General features: G+C 45.0%; 1 protein-coding gene across 4 annotated transcripts in view; it reads right to left on the reverse strand.

Annotated features, from left to right (window-relative positions):
• LOC119437654 (golgin subfamily A member 1-like) overlaps window positions 1-21,212 on the reverse strand; it is a 102,778-nt gene that overhangs the window by 24,903 nt on the left and 56,663 nt on the right. For 2 of the 4 annotated variants that reach the window (XM_049660755.1, XM_037704649.2), the window contains exons 12-15: window positions 17,146-17,241; window positions 12,180-12,269; window positions 9,792-9,894; window positions 425-585 (exon numbers count right to left, since the gene is read on the reverse strand). In XM_049660755.1, coding sequence (XP_049516712.1) covers window positions 425-585; window positions 9,792-9,894; window positions 12,180-12,269; window positions 17,146-17,241 — 450 coding nt within the window. The remainder of the gene's footprint in view (window positions 1-424; window positions 586-9,791; window positions 9,895-12,179; window positions 12,270-17,145; window positions 17,242-21,212) is intronic. The other 2 variants (XM_049660756.1, XM_037704650.2) reach the window with 1 other exon arrangement.

Consider the following 21,212-nt stretch of genomic DNA (forward strand, 5'->3'; position numbering starts at 1 on the left):
TATTCAGTCTCGTCATCTATTGCTTAGCATTGGCAGCACTTCACAATGTAGTTGTAAAGCTGGCTCGCTGAAATTTCAAAGCGAGGGCAGCCACCACACACAGAAACCAAGATAACACAAACAAAAAGCCAACACAACTCGCTCGCCCACACTGAAAAAGGAATCCCCCTTACTTTGAACAGCGCTCAAGGAACGAGGACTTTTCAAGTAGTCTAGTTTGTCATCTGTTATTCCCTTTCTGGCCTCCTGCTCACAAAAAGCTCAAGCGCCATTTCGATTCATTCTACCACAAGACCCCATTTGATAGCCATTCTATTTCTGAATACAGGTTATGAAAATCAAGTTGGCATACCAGCATTTCAGTGAGACGCCCTGCTAGTGACCGCCTTAGGATGTGAAGTGCAAGCGCAGGACATGCCCGTACCTTTTCTGTCACACTGCGCAGAGATTCCTGCAGCTGTGCCACCTCCTCTTCCAGCTTGGCACGTTGCTCATTCGCCTGCTGCTGCTTTGCCTCAAGCTCCTCTGTCAGTTGTTTGTTCTCCATCTCAGCTGAGGCCAGCTCCTGCTTCAGCTTTGCAAGATCTGCATATTCCAAGTGAAGCGAGGAAAGGGAAAAAAAAAAAAGAAAAGAGTTGAAGTGATGTCATCAGCAACTTAATTTAGTCATCTTCCTTCTCCTGGTATAGCCCCGTGTTGGACTGCAGCATGTATCAACAATAGTGCACATCTTGGGTGGGTCACAGATGAGGTGCTAATTAACGGATTCAGTCGTGCACAGGCGCATGTAAAGATACGTCATCACAACTAAGCCCACAGGCGGACAAAGGCCTCACCGAGAGAGCTTAGTTACCCCTGCCCTTCGCCAACTGTGCCCACACTAGACCCACAGGCTGCCCACTCTCACTACTTCGTCTGACCCTCGACCGCATTCCCCTCACTGTGGTGTCCACTCTATTACTCTACTAGGCCTTCTATTATCTGTCTGCACACTGCACATCCCTCCAAAGTTACATTTTTTCTGTTTATTTCAGATAGAATGTCATAACTCACATCTCTAGTACATGCTTCTTTCTTTTAATTTATGAGCATGACACTTCTCACTTGCCTCTCTGTTGCTTGTTGCGCTGTCTAATGTTTCATCAGAAACAGTTGATTCAGCCTCCATGTGTTGGCGTGCCGACTACATACCTATCTTTCCAAGGCTACTGATAATCTGCTTCTCAGGTCTTCAATTATTTATTTTAAGTGATCTTCCAAGTTTCTTAGCATGATAATATAGCCTAGAAATTGCAGATCCTTAAATAATAAAACTTTAAACCATCAAAAAACATATTAAACTTGTTTGTTTTTACTGCACTACCTTTTACATAGCCTCCTTTTAGCATGCTGAGCAGGCAATGCACAAGTGCAAAATAACAGTTTGGTAGACTGCTTGTATGGCACGAGAGTGCGCCATACAAGCGCCCTCAGTGTTGTGTGGTGACACAACATTGAAACGTGTTTTTCTTTTTCTGCTTTTTTTGAAATAGTCGCTGCAGATTCTAAATAAGTTTGCCTTTGAAGATAAAGTTTTAACAATGCATCAAGCAGTCAACCATTTTCCTGCACTGCAGGTTGCAACTCACAGTGGGGGTAAGGGTATTGACAGTGGACATAGATCTCCGGTTTCCCCTCCATTGCAGCGATGCAACTGGCATGGCTTTTGTTAAGCTCCACATTCAAAGTAACCTTAAGTGCAGTGCTGCCTAACGGAAAGCCAGTGCAGGACGAGCTGTCTTCTTGTGATGCAACAAGTGTAGAAACTTCCTAGCTCACCCACTATCATCCTCATTATCATCATCACTTTGTTGTTCCATTAAAATGCTATGTCTGTCCAACCGCTCTTCCTGTGTGGTCCTTTGCAGGTTCCTACAAAGTGGTGCCGTGGAACCCAGGAGCTGTATTAAGTGAACGACCGAACAGCCCCCAGGGCCGGCTGACAACGAGCCCATACATGGATTCGCCGGAAGGTCAACGCAACCAACTGCCCTCATCCACCCATCGACAGCCACATGCTACAAGGAGGCCGAGCTGACTATGGATAGAGCCCTTATCAAAACGACGGTAAGTCTCATCTTTGACTATATCGACAGGGTGCTCAGTGAGGCCACAGCGTTCCAACTTCACCTCCTGAGCAGCCGTCTCGAAATGTTTCAGGAGAGGCTTTGTTTTTGAGATGAGAAGATCGAAGTACTAACTTCTGACGACAAAATACATGACGAATATACCTTTCAGGTAGACTACAAGAATAAATTAGTCATGCTGAAGTCTAAAATCAGGCTTGCTAGTAAGAGGAGGCAGAGTGCAAACACTGAAGACGTGTCGCAGATCTTTGGAAGCGAAATGGCCAGTTTAGTATCCTTGTGCCTTGAAGCATTGCAAAATATAGAGCTAGTAAAAGATTGCAAAAGAGAAGCTTCAAGCCATGGCCAGATTGGACAAGGTACAAGAATGAACAGTTTAAAGACAGAAATCTTCAATGAAATCATGGTACCTATTGAAAAAAAAAATCTACTGTGTCTAAAACCTTTGTTAACAAGGTTACTGACATCTATGATGGAACTGAAAACAGCTACAAACTGATGTCATTGTCTTATACTTTATCGTCGCATCGAAGGCAGAAGAAGGATGAACCAAAGCAGCTCCTGTAGCCACAGTAGTACCGAAAGAGCCTTTGTACAGCGGGCAGGACATGCAACCGGTGAAAATAGCAACACACAGTTCGACAACATCTCTGATGAACAGTCCAGGAGTCCACAAACATCCAGGTGAAGGATGCACACTCATTGTATTGATGACCACGAAGGCTCACGCATGAACCAAAGCCAAATGAATTCCAGCTAGTACAGGTGCCGACGACAGGAGGCCGATTTTCGCTGCGGAATCAATGTCCGCCAATGTAGAAGAGCATCTGTCCACAGCCCTGTCTCCCACTGTCAGAACTGACTGCTTAACTCTTAAAGAATCCTACGTGGCACAAAAAACCAACGTCCGACCATTAAGACTACGACTGGCACCAGTAGGGCAATGACGACGATGCATCAGAGACCAGACATCATCTGAGCAAAATCAACGCAATGCAAAGACAGAACAAGGTGCACGCTTCACAGAGTGCTTGGCCGACATTGCACATCGCATGATGATCTTCACACTGTTTCAGGAGAGGTCAAGCAATGACAACAGAATACTAAGTGTCAGCTTCTGATGTTCAACGTTGAGCAACGTCGTATAACACCTTTACACGTGCACACCAGAACTGGCACTATGAAACAAAGTACAACTTTGCATTCGGTAAGACGACAAGAACAGGGCACAGATTGAGGTAGATTTTGATCACAAGGCGAATCTACACGAACCAGTGAACAACGCCGACCATGCGAGGTTTCCTTCACATTCACTAACCTACTCAAACTTCACGATTGTCTTTATTGGTGTAACCAGACTGTCTGTTCTCCAAGGACACGGAAATAACCCTTCATGTCGGGGCGGGAAGTGAGAAGAATTTTCTTCCTAGCTCATCCGCTATCATCATCATCATCATAAATTTGTTGTTCCGTTAAAATGGTGTCTGTCCATCAACTGCTCTTCCTGTGTGGTCCCTCGTGGGTTTCTACAACAAGAAGGCTATATACAGGGTGTTTTAGTGAACACTTTCAAAAACTTTTAAAGGTTGCCTGTGGCAGATAGCCCAATTCTAGTTCATGAGCTGGTCTACTTGAAGACACATTACTACTTATTACTACACAGTCTACTTATGGCACATTACTTGCACAAAAAATTGAAATGCATATTTGACTAATTAACAAAAATTCACTAATTATTTTTCAACTAATTAACCTTATGGCACATATTTCAATTTACAAATTCTAGTCGTGGAGTTTGCAAGGCGGATCCACTTGGAACGAATTCTCAGGATGACACCAGTTTTAAGATATTAATTCCCGAACTTTGCGGAGAAATGCATTGGCATTCCAGTTACTCTCTTAACAAAACATCGTTTTATGCATTGAAGCACAAAAGTAACTGGAACGACTATGCATTTCTCCGCAAAGTTCGGGAATTAATATCTTAAAACTGGTGTCATCCTGAGAATTCGTTCCAAGTGGATCCGCCTTGAAAACTCCACGACTAGAATTTGTAAATTGCAATATGTGCCATAAGGTTAATTAGTTGAAACATAATTAGTGAATTTTTGTCAATTGGGCAATTATGCATTTCAATTTTTCGTGCGAGTAATGTCCGCCTCTTCAAGCAGACCAACTCGAAGACACATATTGCAATTTACGAATTCTACCCGGTGAGTTTGCAAGACGCATCCACTTGAAATGAATTTCCAGGATGACACCAGTTTCGAGATATTATTTCCCGAAGTGTGGGACGAAACACATGGGCGTTCCAGTTACTTTTGTGCTTCAATGTATAAAACCGCCATTTTGGTAAAAAAGTAAGTGGAGCAACAGTGCATTTTTACGGCGTGTTTGATGGCGCATATCCCCGAACTGCTGTCATTCTGGAAATTGATTCCAAGTGGATACGCCTGACAAGTTCACCAGCTACAATTTGTAAATTGCAACGTGTGTTGTAAAGTAATTAACTAAGAAGTTATTAGTGAATTTTTGTTAATTAGTTGAATATGTGTTTCAATTTCTCATGCTACAAATGTCCGCCTCATCGAATAACGCAACTCAATGATAATAATTACGCTATCTGCCACAGGCGATTTCTAAAAATTCCGTAAAGCTTAATTTTGAACACCCTGTATATATATATCTATTGCGATGCTTTTACTGGTCTGATCATGAGTCATGCACTCACATAAGTTCACAACAGATGTCAGGACTTTGGCTCCACAGCATGACTTTAAAAATTACGCCGTTTAATTGCAAGTTTACTAGGAAAGAAAGCAATTCTAAAGAAATGCAGAAAGCACAATGAAAGGCCCAGCTCTTATCTTGAAGTGGAGATAAATGTTGCAAAGTTGTGTCTGCGAGTCCCTTTAAAGACCTTGGGGTCCTAGACACTTAACGCTATCCCCTTCAGGTGCCAATTATTTCTGTCCATTGAAAATTTAGTAACCCCCCATTTTCTTGCATCTTCAGAATCAAGAAAAATGTACAGCTGCAGAACGAATTAAGAATTTTCACTTCTGTGAGTTTTTGTCATGTTCACAGTAGAGAGGACTCAATAAGAGAACTCTCTACAGGAATGTCAGATATGAAAACACTAACAATTTCATGCCTAGCATATTTGGAAAGCACTTATCCGGTTATTTGAAAAAGATGCCTAATGCAAAACATTGCAAGAAACAAAAGTAGTCAACCCACCATATGACACCACATTGACACTGAGAGCAAGCACATCAGGGGTGCTATGCAGGATGCGCCGAGTTTCTCGTTCGCACGAGTTTTGCCTGAGTTTGCTCGGTGGTAGTCAGTGAACGGAGATAGCAAGAAACTTGCAATAACAGCAGGCAAAAAGAAATGTCGAGATAAAGCCGCATATGACAACATGAGCGCACCCTGCACAGCACAGTGCTTCTGCGCTTCAAGCACAGAGGACTGCGCAACAAAACACGCCAGCGCCGCGTATTGTTATCAACGTATTATCGCAATTTAGCAATACCGTGACTGTCCCGCTGTCTATCTGCACACTTGCCATGAGCCGCTTGCCACGCCTTTCTCGGGCGCGTCAAGGGCGTGCCTCCTCTTTCGAGCGTTATCTTTCTATCCTCCGTCGAATGCGAACAGGGCACATGCGGTGCATTCTTGCACCTACACTTTCCCTCAATCAAATACATTGAAATACAACAAATAAAATAAGAAACATTTTATTTCTTAAAGTATCGGTTTTTCGTTTTGAATGCTATAAATTTGTGATGACAAACGGACATCGAGTTAAGTATTAAATTGTGCACTTTTTTGCCGCGAGTGGCGACAGTGAGGCGAAAACTTACAAGCGGATACATTCTAGAGGGTCGTGCGCACGAGGGAGTTCATACGGTGAGCAGTCGCCAAGGGCGCTGCAGTGCTATTCTCGACAAAATCGACGTGATGATGACGCATTAAGTCAGTCATGACAATGATCTGTCCATTCCCTGTCTATTAGGGGAATGGCAACGCAGCGCTGTGGCATGGCTGTTCACCGCAGGTGCTTTCACTGAGGCGGCTGTTAAGGCCGCCGCTTTACCAACTGAAACGACACTCAAGCCATAGAGACGGGGTCAACGGCTGTCGCTGCAAAATTGCTGTACGGTATTTTAGGGTCTGTAGTGACGCAGCACAGTGAAAATTTACCACTTTATCTGCGTGCGCTATGTCTCCGCGATGCATTGCGAAGAGCGTGCTATCCAGCGACACAATTCATCGCTTGTCATCGCTTGCCAAGTGAAGATGCCTCCGTGTGCATGTACGCAGGATTTGTGTGTTGTTCACTTCAATGTGCTTGCCGATTGCCTCTGCTGCTTAGCTAACAGTGATCGCAGATGGATATCGTAACGACAGCACAGCAATCGCATTTTGGCAGGTGAGGGCTCTTGTGTGTAGTTAGGATATTAGAGTTCGAATGCAGGAAGGTGTTGCAATTGTTTAGTGTGCCGTGCTTGTGATGAAGAAATGACATCGCACTGGGTGTGTTTGCGCTGACCGCTGACCGCGTTTGCGACACTGACTCCGATACATCACTGATGACAGAGCAGCCATCTTAAATGTCAGCTGCGATACGTTGTCGTTGCAAAACACTACGCACTGCTCAGGATCGTCGTCCACCGCGGCGCATCAATGCCTTGCAAGCAGCTACAGTGACCTGCCAATAATTATTTGATGTGCGCTAGGTCGGCAAAATGCAGGCAATGAACCGTGTTGTGGGGCCATCACAGCCCAAGAAGATATGTGCATAAGTCAGCGAAAGTTGAGGCTTTTTTTTTTTTAATAGTGGTGCTCAGTACATCACCGATGACAGTGCGTTGTGCGTGTTTTATTTCGGCGGTCAAGAGTGTTAATGCCTCTCAGTTCCGCACCACGTCGCTGTTGCCGAAAAATAAGTTGGGCGTGGCCCAACCGTGGTGGGCGCACACAAGAGTTAGATGCCTCGCGCGGGGCGTGACCTATGGTTTTGATTGACAGGCGAACTCGTGCCAAACTCGTACATCGCGAAACCCCCCTCGAGTTGAACTCGTGAACATGGCAGCGGCAGCCTGTGTCATCGCATCCAGCGGCAGTAAGCGTCAATATGACCGTCTGGACCCGTTGACCTAGATGACCAACGTTGAGTTTCGCATCATTTTTGCCTTTCCAAAATGTCAGTGCGCTGGCTCTGTGACGAATTAGGCAAGGCCGTCGTCTGCGGAGACAGCGTGGCGGGCAAATTATGTTTTCCGAGCACAGAGTTGTGTGACTAGGCTGCGGAGCAAAAGATCAAGCGATCGCTTTGGCTCTCTCTTGTTTCAAGCACTGCTCGTCGTCCACTGCGCCCCAGCCCCAGGCCCGGTCCGGCGTCATCATCGGAGTACTGGGGCACCTGCGACCACCAGGGGTTCAACCCGGACCAACCAACCTGCGCAGGCGAAGTGGTCACATTATATTGGAAGGCTCAGAATGGACGCAGGGCTGCCTTCCGGTGCAACAGCTGCCGAAATCAGTTTTCGCAGTTACACGGTACCGCTGCACTGCACGGGCAGAGAGACGAAGGAAATTACTTCGCCAACACGGACCGCCTCGGCCATCCGAACGACCACCTCTCCAGGCGGCAAATGATTTGGCTTATGTACTGCGTGAGCAAAAGCGTAGACATATGGCTGTTGAAGTAGTTGACCGGCGAATTGTTACCTCTATCGGAGCACGCCATCGCCAACTGGAGTAACTACCCCCGTAGGTAAGTTCGCGAGGGACGAGCTGCTGGTGCAACCTCGGTAGATAGTGCAAATTGACGAGTGCCTTCTTCGCGGCGAGCAAAAGTACAATCGAGGCCGCCTAATGTCGGCGACAACTTTCCGCCGAGCCGCCAAAATTACGTCGGTGTTAAAGATGGTGGACCATGGGTCTTTGGCATGTTCTGCGCGACCAGAGGGTGCAGCTACTTTCAAGGTCGAGCTACTGAAAGGCGGCGACGCTAGGTGCCATTATTGCAGCCAATGTTCAACCGGGGACCATTATTCATAGTGACGAATTGGCCGCATAGAAATGTATCCCAAATTTAGTGGATGCTAACGGGTCTATGCTTCAATCTACATTGGGAGATAGTCAACCACAGCGTGAACTTTGTGGGCCCCATCACGGGTGTTCACACGCAAAAAAATTGGAAGTTATTGTCAAAAAGTGAAGCGCCACCTCGTCAGCAATGGGTACAGGGTAACTTCACCGATGCGGGAGTCCCACCTGGGATGGATGTGATGGCACCCAACGGCCACGTGCGCTGCAAAGACCCTCTCTTGCGTTTGTTAGAAACAACGGATCGCTTGGGCTACCCAGTATAAAGAGTCTTTCCTGCAGTTGTTAGAAGCCATCGCTCTACGCTTGCCAGTATGAAGGTGCATCGCAAGGTAAAAGAAAATTAAGCGTAGTTTACTGACCCTTGTACGAGTGCTTTCTGGCATTCCTGAGTGCTTACACGGTAAGCGCAGCGGCAAACCACTTAGGCGCTAGCCGACGCTCACTTCGTTTCGCAGCCTTTCTTTAGCATGAGCAACGAGCGATCTGTTAAAAGCCCAGTGTGAAAACCAGAAGCACATCAATCTGTGCTTGGAAATGGTAGCGCAAGCACGTAACGAGCTGCATCAATCCAATTCAGAGGAAAGAGAAAGAGCAACGAGTGATCTGTTGAAACCCCAGTGAGAAAACCAAGCGCACACCAATCTCTGCTCGGAAATGTTAGCGCAAGCACGTAGCGAGCCATGCCAAGCCAATGCAGAGGAAAAAAGAGGAGGGCTAGCATCCCCTCGTGGTATAACGCAAAACGTATTAAACTACAAATTAGTCTAATACACATTCAGCGTACATCTTGTAAACTTTAAAATGCTTATAACCGTTATTAATGCGACTAATATTATTGTACTAAATTAATTTATTTTATAACTTGCTTGCGCCTGTAATGCACTCGGTGGAACGACAAACAGGTGAAAGAAGGCACGACCATGCACCGACCGTATGATCGCGTGAGCCCCAGTTTTTCAACCGCCCATATGGCAACACCCAAGGGTTGATAGCCACCCAGAGTGAATCTAGATAAACCAATGAAACTGGAGGCCTGCCGACGGACAAACTTTGTCTTGTTACCATTTGTTCTTTCATCTTGGGGTGTCGCCAGAGCTCGTGAAGTTCCCGAGTTTCGCCAAACTCGGCGCATCCTGCATAGCACCCCAGCAATCTACATTCCAACTTGTTTTACACACAATATTTAAACCAGGAGCCCAGGTCCAATCAGACATCTTTCAAGATGTATGCAATACATTTCAAATATCATTATTTTTGTCACTGCTTTTGCTTTTGATTCATTAACTTCTCATGCACAATTGTGCACGCAGCACCTGATGACGCTGTTGTTCTTGGCTGTGTGGCATTTGTATGGGGCACATTAACATAAGTGCAAGCTTTATCAATAAATTTTTCCTGAACCTGGACTTCATGGGCATCTCACTATCCCACCAGCATCTTTGGCAGTGAGGGTGCTGGTAGGTTACCATACAGCCTGTCCTGTATGACTGCGACAGGTGCTTGGCTGCCTTGTGGTGTCAAGCCCATGTGGAGGTGCCTCACCTTCCTTCATGGTTTTCAACTCAGCCTCGCTCCTCTTGAGGCTGTGCTTGAGGGTGGTCTCAGAGTGCGACACAAGACTCAGCTGCCTCTCCAGTTTGGAGACCTGCAAGGGAGAGCGTGTTCGAGTGATGACACATACTATTGAATAAGCAAAAAAAAAAAAAAATGTCAGAGGAGGAAGTTTCTCGCAAGGGAAAATACTGATCCACTGATATGTAGCATAGAGCTAACTTCCAGTAAGCTGAATTGGTGGAGCAACTGTCGTGGAAAGGCAGTAATCCCAGGTTTGACCCGTAGACCAGGACACATTTGTCTTCAACTGTGAAGCTTTGTTTCTGAGTAAACCGTAAGTTTTTTTTTTTTTTGTAGCTTTGTGTTACTTTTTGGGTGAATGACTATATTCAGTTTCATGCTCATACTACTATTACTACTGCTCACGTGCACACTCACATGCTGGCACACACACACACATGACACTAGGGAATTACTATAGTTGCACATTTGGAAGAAAACAAATTTCTTTTTTTTTTTTTGGTATAGCTGTGAGCTTTGAAGTCAAACAGGGCATTAGCTGCATGAATGAGAATTAACAAGAGACTAACTGCCAGTCTTTTGACCTCCCAGTGAAAGCTATGTCCGCAAATGGCATCAAATGGGCCAATCCACTAAGAGTTGTTGATGTACCAAATTTGTAAGAAAAAAAAAAAGAATAACAAAAAAAAACACACATTGCTACGACATGCAGTCAGCAGCCACACAAAGATGATTTCTTATATGAGAGCCAGAGTGTCACAGACTACTACCATGACAGAGGGATTAGTTGGCAAGATGTGTTGTTAACAACCACAAATCTTCACTCGCCCTGTGTAGGAGGTGTAACTTTAAAGGATGACAAGCTACAACTAAGGTGCAGAAGGTGTAACTGAAGGATGACAACTTTGCACAGTAATTAAAAGACACAGTCCTCTCTGTTTGGTGAATAGTTTCAGCACCAGGACTCATTTTGGTCAAGTTGTAACAAAACAGTTTCCAATATGCAGCGACCAACTTTTACCTTTATTTACTATTCTGCTGTCAGGTAAAATTTGTAAATTTTTGTACATCAGACCAAAGAACAACAACCAATAACTTTGATGCACATGCCACACAGAAGAGAGAGAAAGAGAGAGAAAAGTCTGAATGGCAATGGCGACCTAAGAAACTTTACATTAAGCCTTATTCACATTAAGCTGACATACTCTTGAACGCACAGAGCAAGTAAAGGCTAAAGCAAGTAGCATGAAAGCATTTTTTTTGGGGGGGGGGGGGGGGGGAGAGGGCAAAGTTGCACTGCAGGCTATGAAAGCTGCCATGTGGAGAGCTCAGGGTTAATAATGCTCACTTATGCTTCTTTAGTGTCCATCTCGACGTCCAACCTAGGTACATGGCCAATATTATATTCTACTCCCATAAAAGCACAAAAACATAGAAGTGAAGCAGCATTTCAGTTTAAGGTGCAGACAAAAATTGTTTCGTGCTCACAAATGCTAGCTTTCACATCTGCAAAGAAAAAGGTGCCATTTTGATACTTTGGCTTGTTATGTGGCTCCTAGTGGTGAATTTGTTCAATGACATCCATTAAAAATGTAAAATATGTTGTTCAGGTAAAAATGGCTGAAAGATTACATACAACTTACTTAAATGGTTGTTGACTATTTATGCTTTCGTGCAATTTTAGTTTTACATGTTAGTTCTGATTAGCTTCAAAATTGCAGCCTATGTTCACCACAATGTTCTTAATGGCATCAAACCTGGTGTATGGCACAGGCTCCTAAATTATGGCATTAGGTAATCTAAGGCCATAACCCTATAATGTCATTGATTCGTCCTATGATAAGTTATCTGCTTCCAAATGAAATAGCTGCCTAAGGAATACACTCACACTTATTACTTTTTCTTTAGTACAGATCCTGTCTACGCAGGCTCACCTGAGGTACTGTTTACCTAACATTGTTAGCAGCTTCCCCTAGATGGAACTCTCACTGATGAACCAGCTTGCATCATATGGTCATCTAGGACTTCACACTTTTGTTTAGGTGGCACCAGGCTTCACACAATGGTCAGCATTGCCATTGGCACTAACAACAACAGCGAAGCAAAAGATACACTGTTTCGCGGCTGTTGTAGCATTGATAGCGATAGTGGCTACAAGTGCTCGTCTGCCTCCAGGAATAAAATCAGTCGGTAGTTTGGCACCCGTCATGCCAATGCACGTTTCTTTGTGATAGTTTTCTTGCATCACAATATTATACCAGCGGTCCTTGTCCCAAATCCCGCAGTTACATTTTGGATACGTCCATCTCCTTTCCCATCGCTTAAGTTTAGTTTTACAAGCAGTTTGCACTGCACCTTTTCTGACGACGTTTGTTGACTGGCCTCGAGCCCCTGGATCCGCTCCTGGCTCTTCCTGCATTCGGCCTCCTTCTTGTTCAGTTCCACCTGAGGCAAGATGGTGGACGTGGGCCCAGCACACTGTTACACAGTTGCCTGTTGCACCTGACATTGCGGTGCCTTCAGGTCACAGTAAAAACTTATAGCACCACACACAACAGGCAGACAGACAAGAGACAGGCCAAGCTGTCAACAGAGGCAAACAGATGGTGGGTGCACGCCCAGGGCTGTACACGTGCAGCCGGCTCAGAAATGTTGGACAGTCGGTTGTGCGCGCGTGGCTCGATGGGTACGGCTTGCGCGTGCACTAACACACGTTTTTGCACATTTGTGCGCTCCTGCATGGACTACTTCAGGTGGCAGTGGGAGAACAGCTGTGGCTGCTTAAGTAACCCTTATGATGTAAACTGATGGCAGAAATATAAAAAAAATATGCAACAACACGTGCCACTGACTTTTCACAAGAATGTGGCCGGCGAGTTGGTGACTTGCCTGCAACTATTAAAAAATAATATACACAGGAAAAGAGGTACTCATTTTGTTACTGAAATTTAGAGAATACCAAACCACCGTTTCAGTGATTTGCAACTAGCTGTGGCCGAAAAACAAAACGTTACTAGGAAATGTAGTACTTCTGAGACATGAAGCGTAATAAAACCATGGTGAGTTTATCATGTAATGTAGTTCTTACAAACAGATGCAGTGCTTGTATTCACTTCTCTATGTAATATGTAGCGACAGATGTAATATACAGGAGCAGTGATTGTGACGAGGTGCCAGCATTCTTTCAAACACTGCCACCTCAAGCAGTCCAAATAGCAATGTGATGATGCATGTGCAAATGGCAGTGAATGAGGAAGCCAACACTAGGTGGCAATGAATTCTCTCGTGGAAAATAAAGATAATGCTGCAGGTTCCTAAAGCTTCAATGCCAAAATAAACAGTTACAGGGGGCAAACCGGAGACCATACATTAACACCTGAACTAGAATTTAAAAAGAGTTCCACTCTAGCAAGTCATTGGAATACTCGTTTGCACCCTTTCAAGCTTGCACTGAATAACAGCAACAAAAGTAAAAATAATTCAATACAGCTTTGGGCACTACCATTTATATCTGAAGTTGGCTTTTTACACTTTTTGTACTTCAGGGAAAATGGCAACAAAATGGTGCACGATGATTTATGGTGTCGCAATGAAAGTATAAAAAAAAAACTTGCTGTATACACTTTGGTTTTTATTACTAGTGGTTTCTCACATGCTGTATATAAGGAACGAATTCTATGGTCAAACAATCCAGACAACAAGGCACTTACTGGTGACCTTGAAAGCATCTGCAGCATCAACTTATTTCTCATGAACTAAGAATCACATAATTCAGATAGAGTGACCAATGTGCATTGTGTCTGAGTCACAGAAAGCGTGGAACTTGTGGACAAAGTTAAAAAACATGCGCTCTGTTGGCAGCATCAAGACTAACGTGATAGTCACACAGCACTCCTTATACTGCTGCAAATTACTAAAGGGTGCAAAAAACAACAGAGAATACAGTGAAATAATTTCTTTTCGCAATGCCACATTGCATGATGCCACCATTCTTGCTCAACTTCATTGCTGTAGTGATCTGCAATTCACTAGCAATTAACATACCTCATTAACGTTTCCTACCAGCACCAAATTAGCCACTGTACTAAATTAAAGCTTCATACTGCATAACATCAGCACAGTAGACACCCTCTAACATAAAGCTTGTCAGAATAAGAGTAACAGCTGAGGAACTACTGTTCAGTTTAGCAAAGATTCAAAGATTGTTAGGATGATGTTCTCATAAGACGGGCGCACCTTGAGGTCCCTTTAAGTTCATCCTAAAAAGAGCTGCATAATATAAAAATTTTACCTTTTTGTGGGATTTAGGAAAAAGAAAAGTTTGGCAGAGCAATAACACAGGCGCACTTCACTTTGAGTAGCTGAAACTTACAGTTTCGTACAAAGCCTCTGAACCCTACCCTTATTTCAAGAACACAAATTTTACCACTCATTTGAAGCCCTGCAAATAGTTTTTTCCATCACACACATAATTGAGCTGCATCATCACAGAGCTAAGCAGCTTGAAAAAAAAAATTTTTTTTATTTGGAAAGTTTAAGTGTTCTGTTAGTGCAGACTCATTCAACATGCCGTGTAGCCCAATGACGTGCTCAAGCCCATGCAAGGCTGTCTGAACTTCCTGTGTAGAGTAAGACAAAGGGACCGCAGATGTTTTGACATGTCGCCTTGTTCCTTAGTGCAGAGAGTGGTTGCCTGCAGAGTGGGGCCTCAAAAAAGGAAGCCCCTCAGGCATGTGATGATGCACAAGAAAGTGGCCCTACACTGACTTCAACCACAGCTGGATTTGATTATTAATTGGTGCTTTTTTGCGTAAACATAGCTAAAACTTTCCATGTCTCATGGTCAGTGGCAAAATAGCTTCTCATTAAGCTATCGCAGTGTATAAGACTGCACTTTTTCTTTAACATTGGCATCACATTGGCATCAGTGGAGATCGGTTTCATTCTTCTGAGCAGTTATGCAATCGCAATGGGTGCTCCAAACAGGTGTGCAAAAAAATGTAATAACAATAATTAAGGTCAAATAAGGTATAACTTTGGCTTTTAACCCTTTCAGATACCACTCGCCATTTGCAGAGAGGAAAAATTTTCAGAATAAGCCACTTAAGTAGGCCTCAGTGAAACTACATAGGTCAGTGGCGAACAAGAAACTACCATTACTTTTTACAGGTATGTACACAATTGTGTATAAAGTGTCATGATGATCATAAAATTCAACAATGCATCTCAGCCATGCAAACTGTAAAAGCTGCTGGGGTCTTCTGCAGGGCCGAGCGGCACATCCTCCATCGGCCTCTGCAGCCCTCTTAAGTTTACGGCTAGATGGCTTCGCGCTGGCACTGCTTCTCGTAGGATTGCAAGCTTCTGGCCGTGGTCTCCTTCTTCTTCCCTTTTTCGGAAATCATGTTCACATTCGCGTTTTTTGTTTGAACACTGTAGGCATTCGTCACCTTAAACAATAATTTTGAAGATGAACTCAGGCATGTACTCCAAAAAATGTCCGGCATCGGTGTGTTATCCACATTAAAGAAGCTTTTGGGCTGTCCACTGCGCACAGTGTCGGTTGTGCAAGGGGAGGGCACGGAGGACTGGGAGGCGGAGCGAAAACAAAATTTTTTATAGTCACGGTTTCTTTCACAAATTTCTCTTGTACCATAGGTACTTGTAAATTCTACATCTTGCACATTCCCTTCATCTGCATCTTCAAAGCAAATGGAATTGACAAACTCAAATCCGGCAACATCATCATCCCCTTGTCACTTGAGTCGATTTCCAAGACGTTTCTTGCTGCATTTTCTCCAGGAGCTTGTCCGCAGATTGCATGTTCGCATTGTTGCATTTCATCTCATAAAATGAGGAAGATGGCAGGGCAGCAAACTCTGCAGCAATATACGTGCAGTTCACTAACTATCAGAGTCGAGCCCTGTGCCATGCTGCAACCCGCTTCGCGTAGGGCGTCCCGAATGCTTCCACCGTGACGCTTTGTGCACGTTTGTGACCATACACAAATTTCGGCACTGAGAGGACACCCAGTGTGTGCGGTTGTTGTAATTTGATCTGGAGACACTCGCACGACCGTTGTATCAACTGGCAATTTTTTTTAAAGCTGTAAACAATGCGGGAAATGCAGAAAAAAATAAGAAAGATAGCTTATCTGGCGACGCCAAACTGCGTGCTGCCTTGCTGTATATTTTGCACATTTGATTAATCAGTATCAAAAAGTGGGGGATTCTGCTGGAACCACGAAAATCGCAGCATCTATAACACGCTCGGAGAAAAAGGTGCAAGTTCACAATGTATACAATTGTGTACATAGCGCCTGAAAGGGTTAAATGACCCTACAATGCAACAGCAGTATACACTGTTTTTGATTATTGGAATAAAAACGTATTCTAAAACTCGTGGCTAACATTTAACTTTCATCTCAGCCGCTCTGTACTAACGCTTAGCTTGGCACAAATATTATGTATGGTGAAAATTGTCTGGTGCAATTAATAACAACCCAAAACTTGGGAGAGGTTGGGACTAATTTGGCTCACCTGGGTCCATTCCAACATGCACTGAAATTGTGGTGCTTTATTTGTTGTCTTTGTTTCCTCTCTTTTTGCATTATGACCCATTTACAATAATGTTGCTACTGCAGCTTGGTGCCATATTTCTAAACTAATGCTCAGTGGCATTCACTAGTTTTTGTTACTAGCTTTAGAACACAAGCCATATTTTCTCGAATTTATTATAGAGCATAAAAGCAGTCAACACTTGCACTTCGTGTTACTATTCTGCTATTCTGCTAATTCTTAGCTACGAGTAGAGTAGCTCTGGTCAACCAGTTCCTATTTACAGTGAAATCACTGGAAAAAGCCACAGCATTGCCATACCGGACTCTGCACAACAACCTAGCAAGCAGGTTGGCTCTAGAACTTGAAACAAAGACAGCACCTATTTATTTCATGCCAACTGCATGGAAACAGACAAATCATTAACAAGGCACGCACATGATTGCTTTCAGTGACTACGCTGGCAACACGAACAAAGCAGGCAGTAGCAAGCGTCTCTGCACTAAAGCGCAAAGCCACACATCAAAGCACCTCCCTGGCCCAAACAAAGGGGTCGCCAAGATGGCCCACGCTTTAGAGGCCATACACATGGAATGCAGAGACAGGTCTGGATGTCTCCCACACGTTCTTTTTTTTTTTTCTTTAATCTGCTGCGTATGTATCAACCAGCCTGGATGTGGAGCCGAGAGTCGGGAAAGAGTGAGCGTGAGCTAAGGGGACGAGGTGTGACTGTGTGGGGGAGGGAGACGATTGCACTCACTCACCTTGAGACGCCTGCCCGTGTTTTCGAGAGCAGTCACCTGCTTCTCGGCCTCAATTTCCCTCTCGACAAATTCCGTTTGAGAGGTCTCTAGAGCACTCTGCGAATTGATGGATGGACACACATACCACCCAGAATTGGCAAACAAGGACGGCAGGGGAGGAGGAAGAGGGGAGAGACAGGAGGAGGGTGCGTCAAAAAGCGAGGGAGAGAGAGAGATATGTGAGCAGCAAGCACAGTGCAGTGTGATCAAGCCTACCCCACACTACGACCACCCACAAAAGCAACAAAGCCACGCCCGGCCATGCAACTCTAGCAACCATGAGGAAAGAAAGAATGCAGTAGTGCGAACCAACAGAAGCATTTCCGTAGGCCCTTCGAAAGCCAAAGAAGACAGTGCACAAATGCAGCTGACTGTTGGCGAGCGTACGAAGATAGGAATGTCAAAGGTGTTAAACCAAATAGTTACGAAGCCCAATCCAGTTAATGCTCATTGCTGTGAAATCAGCGTAATGTTGTGCCATAAGACGAAGAGAAATCTAGATGAACAAAAAAAATTGCCAGAAAAAAAAGAAGATAAACAAAAAATGCTTGCACAAATTGGGCATTGCATCACCTATGTGTAAGACTTTAAAAGAGCACTGCTTCCTGGCCAAGTTTGTAAGTCGTGCTGCGCGTGGATACACGGGAAGACACGACTGTGAGTGAGGCATGCATAAAGACCCATACGGAAGCACAACTAGCAACTGAAGTTTATTGCATTTCACATGTTCATATAGGTATGATAGGTCCACATAGGTACGATCTAGGCAGTAGGTGGTAAGCAGCTTGCTGATCACATACACATATGACACATGAAATACCATAAGCTTCGCTTGCTAGTCCTCTTTCATGCGCTTACTTATGTGCCTCACTCATAGTCTGTGAGACCATCCACATGCATGAAAGGGCAAGTTGTCATCCACTTGCCCGTAGCACAGATGCAAAGAAAACCTGTGTCCTTTGTAGCTTTGTGCTACGGGCAGGTGAATTAGAGCACTGCACGGGCTCGGGCTTACCCGAAAGCCCGGGCCCACAGCCCGGGCCACGGCCCGGGCCCGGGCCGGGTAGAGCAGTTTTTTCACGGGCTCGGGCTGGGCTCGGGCACGGCGTGTGCTTTTTGACCTGGGCCCGGGCCGGGCTCAGGCTTTCTGCGAGTTATTCTCGGGCTTCTCAACTCTGAAAAACATGTATTTTTCGGTCTCGGGCCGGGTTCGGGCCGGTTTCGAGCCGGGCTCGGGCCGGGCTCAGGTTTAAGGTAAAGGGGTGGCGGGCCGGGCCGGGCGGGTAACGTAGATTATTTCCGGACCCGGGCCGGGCCCGGGTCTCACCATAAAAGTTTTGATCGGGCTCGGGCGGGCCGCCCAATGTAAAAACGGGCCCGGGCCGGGCCCGGGCCGCAAAAATCGGCCCGTGCAGTGCTCTAAGGTGAATTACAACTTTTCCTTTCATGAATATTCATTCACCTTGCAAGCTTCCACAGAACTGTTTTTCCATCCACACACAGTGCAGCAAGACTTGTTGCTGCACGGCAAACGAAGATGGCAGCAGGAACGTGGCTACAGTACATTTTCAAGGGCATTTCTGACACAGGTTGTTCCAAGCCACACTTTACAAAGGATGTACAGTATAGACCACTTATAACGTAACCGCTTATAGTGCAGGACCGGATATAGTACGGTCTTTTCAGACTCCCGTTAACTTTCCCATAGCACTCCATGTATACGCATACCGCTTACAGTGCAGCCGCGTGAGATGAAATACCGGTTATAACGCGGCTTCCACGGGAAAATCTCGCCAACAAGGGCGGTAGTGAGCACGCTTTTCAACAAGGTGTGCTCACCGATGGGAGAAGAGATCAACGAGGGTGATGTGGAGGAGGAACATGAGACGTGGAGGAGCTTGAGTCCAAGGGTGATAAAATTGTTGCCGCACTCCGTATGGGCGAGTGAAAGCGCGCGGGGGACGCGCGCCTTCACGGAGTACGAACGCACAATGGAGAGTGAATGCGACTTCGATCGCACGAAAGGCCGTGGGCGTTTGGTAGGGAGGGAGGGTGGGCGATGCTGTGCTGCGGCACCAAATGCGTATCTTGCAACCCAGCGCAAGGGGAACTGGCGACGCAATCTCCCATGCGAAAGGAGCAAAGTGGGAAGACAGCAGGACAGGGATGGAGGGGGGGAAGCTTCTACTCTGCCAACAAATGCGTTTGCGCCTGTGCCGGCTGTCGGTGTTGTTGCGCGCACCGTATCTTGAAAACGATCTCCACACGGCTCTGACCTTTGTATGCACTGTGCTTACGCCGCTCAGTTTCCTTAGAAGCGATGCACAAACCTTCGCTCGGTGCGGTGGCCGCGTTTCCCCACGCCCACGTTTTGACAGTGGTTGCCTGCGGTCATCGAGCCTATTCATGTTTGCTTGTGCGCGTTGACACCACGCTTGTTAATTCAGTTAGTGAATAAGTCAAGTTTATGCAGCCAATAAAACTACTATCTCTACTCCTTATAGCTCTCTACTAATTTGCTATCGCAATTGATGCTTCGCCTTTCGGGCGAAACCGCGACATTTTTTAAAATTATTACTTTGTCTGCTTCATGCGAAGATCGTGGGTACTTGGACATTAACCTTTCAACGTTCGTAAAGTTAAACGGATGCAAAACTCCCAGTCACACGCTTCGATTCTCGGATACGCGCGGCTGCTTGGTCTACATGTTTTGCATACGTACAGGGCTTGAAAATCATTGTTTTGGTTATAGCGCGGTACCACTTATGTGCAGATATTCACGACTCCGGCGACGTACGTTATAAGCGGTCTACACTATAATAGAATGTGCAAAAATCAATGTCATGATGTAATTTAATTAATAAGGCAACAAGAGTGCATGGAGAAGTGCCAGTGTCATTGGTATCAATTCTTTCACAATCCTGTGTGACTGAAATGAATGTATGAAGTGTATGAAACGTTTAATGATTTAATGGAATACACTATCGTGTTCAGTATGAGCTGCAATACACGAGCTGTGGCCGGACAGCTCTCCTGGTTGAGCTGGTGGCGTTAACTTGCAACGCTCTTGAGAAAAAAGTGGAAGGGGTAAGGTTTGTAGCAGTGCAACACAAGACTCGGACAATACAAAGGAAAAAAATGACAAGGCGTTGACTCTCAACTGATATTTTATTGAAGAATCATCTAATATATATATAGGTGCCAAGATCAAAGAACCATGACATGCGCGAGATACAGAGATACATCAAGGCAGCTGCGACAAACTTACACATAATCAAGAGTGACAAAACTCCTTGTCATGAAGAGCAATAGACGGTTTGCTGATACATGCCCTGTCCATAATCTTTACACTGTAAGCCTCAGCGATTTCTCTTGTCACTTGGCTCGCGTGTTTAAACATGACCCTAGTTTTCTAAAAACGGGGCGCATACCGCAAGAGTTGCAATGCTCCGGAAGATGGAGTGGCACAACCCCTTGAAGAGATAGCTCATGCTCCCTAAGTCAAACACTCACACAGAGTTTCATTTGTCCCACGTACTCTCTACCATGCGTCTTGTTGTCGTCTTTTTTTTTTTTTTCGTATTGTCCATGTCTTGTAAGGGTATAAGACTGGGCTTGTTGGTAAAACAAGCTTTAAAGTCGGGTAAAACCATGTCTTGTGTTGCACTGTTACGAACCTTACGATGAATCTTAACCAACTGGCCCAACTTGCCATCTTGATGTGGAGAGGGCTTTGCCATTCCAACAATGCACATACACCATCATCTGCTTTCTTCGCAAAGCAATAATACACTCCGGCCACGGCTTGCACGTTGCAGCTCATATTGAATGTCATAGTACTGTCTGCATGAAGGCGCTGCTATGACCTATGCTGTCTTGTCACTGTACTGTTATTTACAGCGGACATCAGGATCTATGTCACAACCACCAATTAATAAATTACTTCACAGAAGTTCACTAATTACCTTTTAATTAAAAACATTAGGGGCATGTTTTTAATTAAAACACCTCACACACTACATACCAAG

Source organism: Dermacentor silvarum, chromosome 1, assembly GCF_013339745.2.
Source record: "Dermacentor silvarum isolate Dsil-2018 chromosome 1, BIME_Dsil_1.4, whole genome shotgun sequence".
Classification (NCBI taxonomy): Eukaryota; Metazoa; Arthropoda; class Arachnida; order Ixodida; family Ixodidae; genus Dermacentor; species Dermacentor silvarum.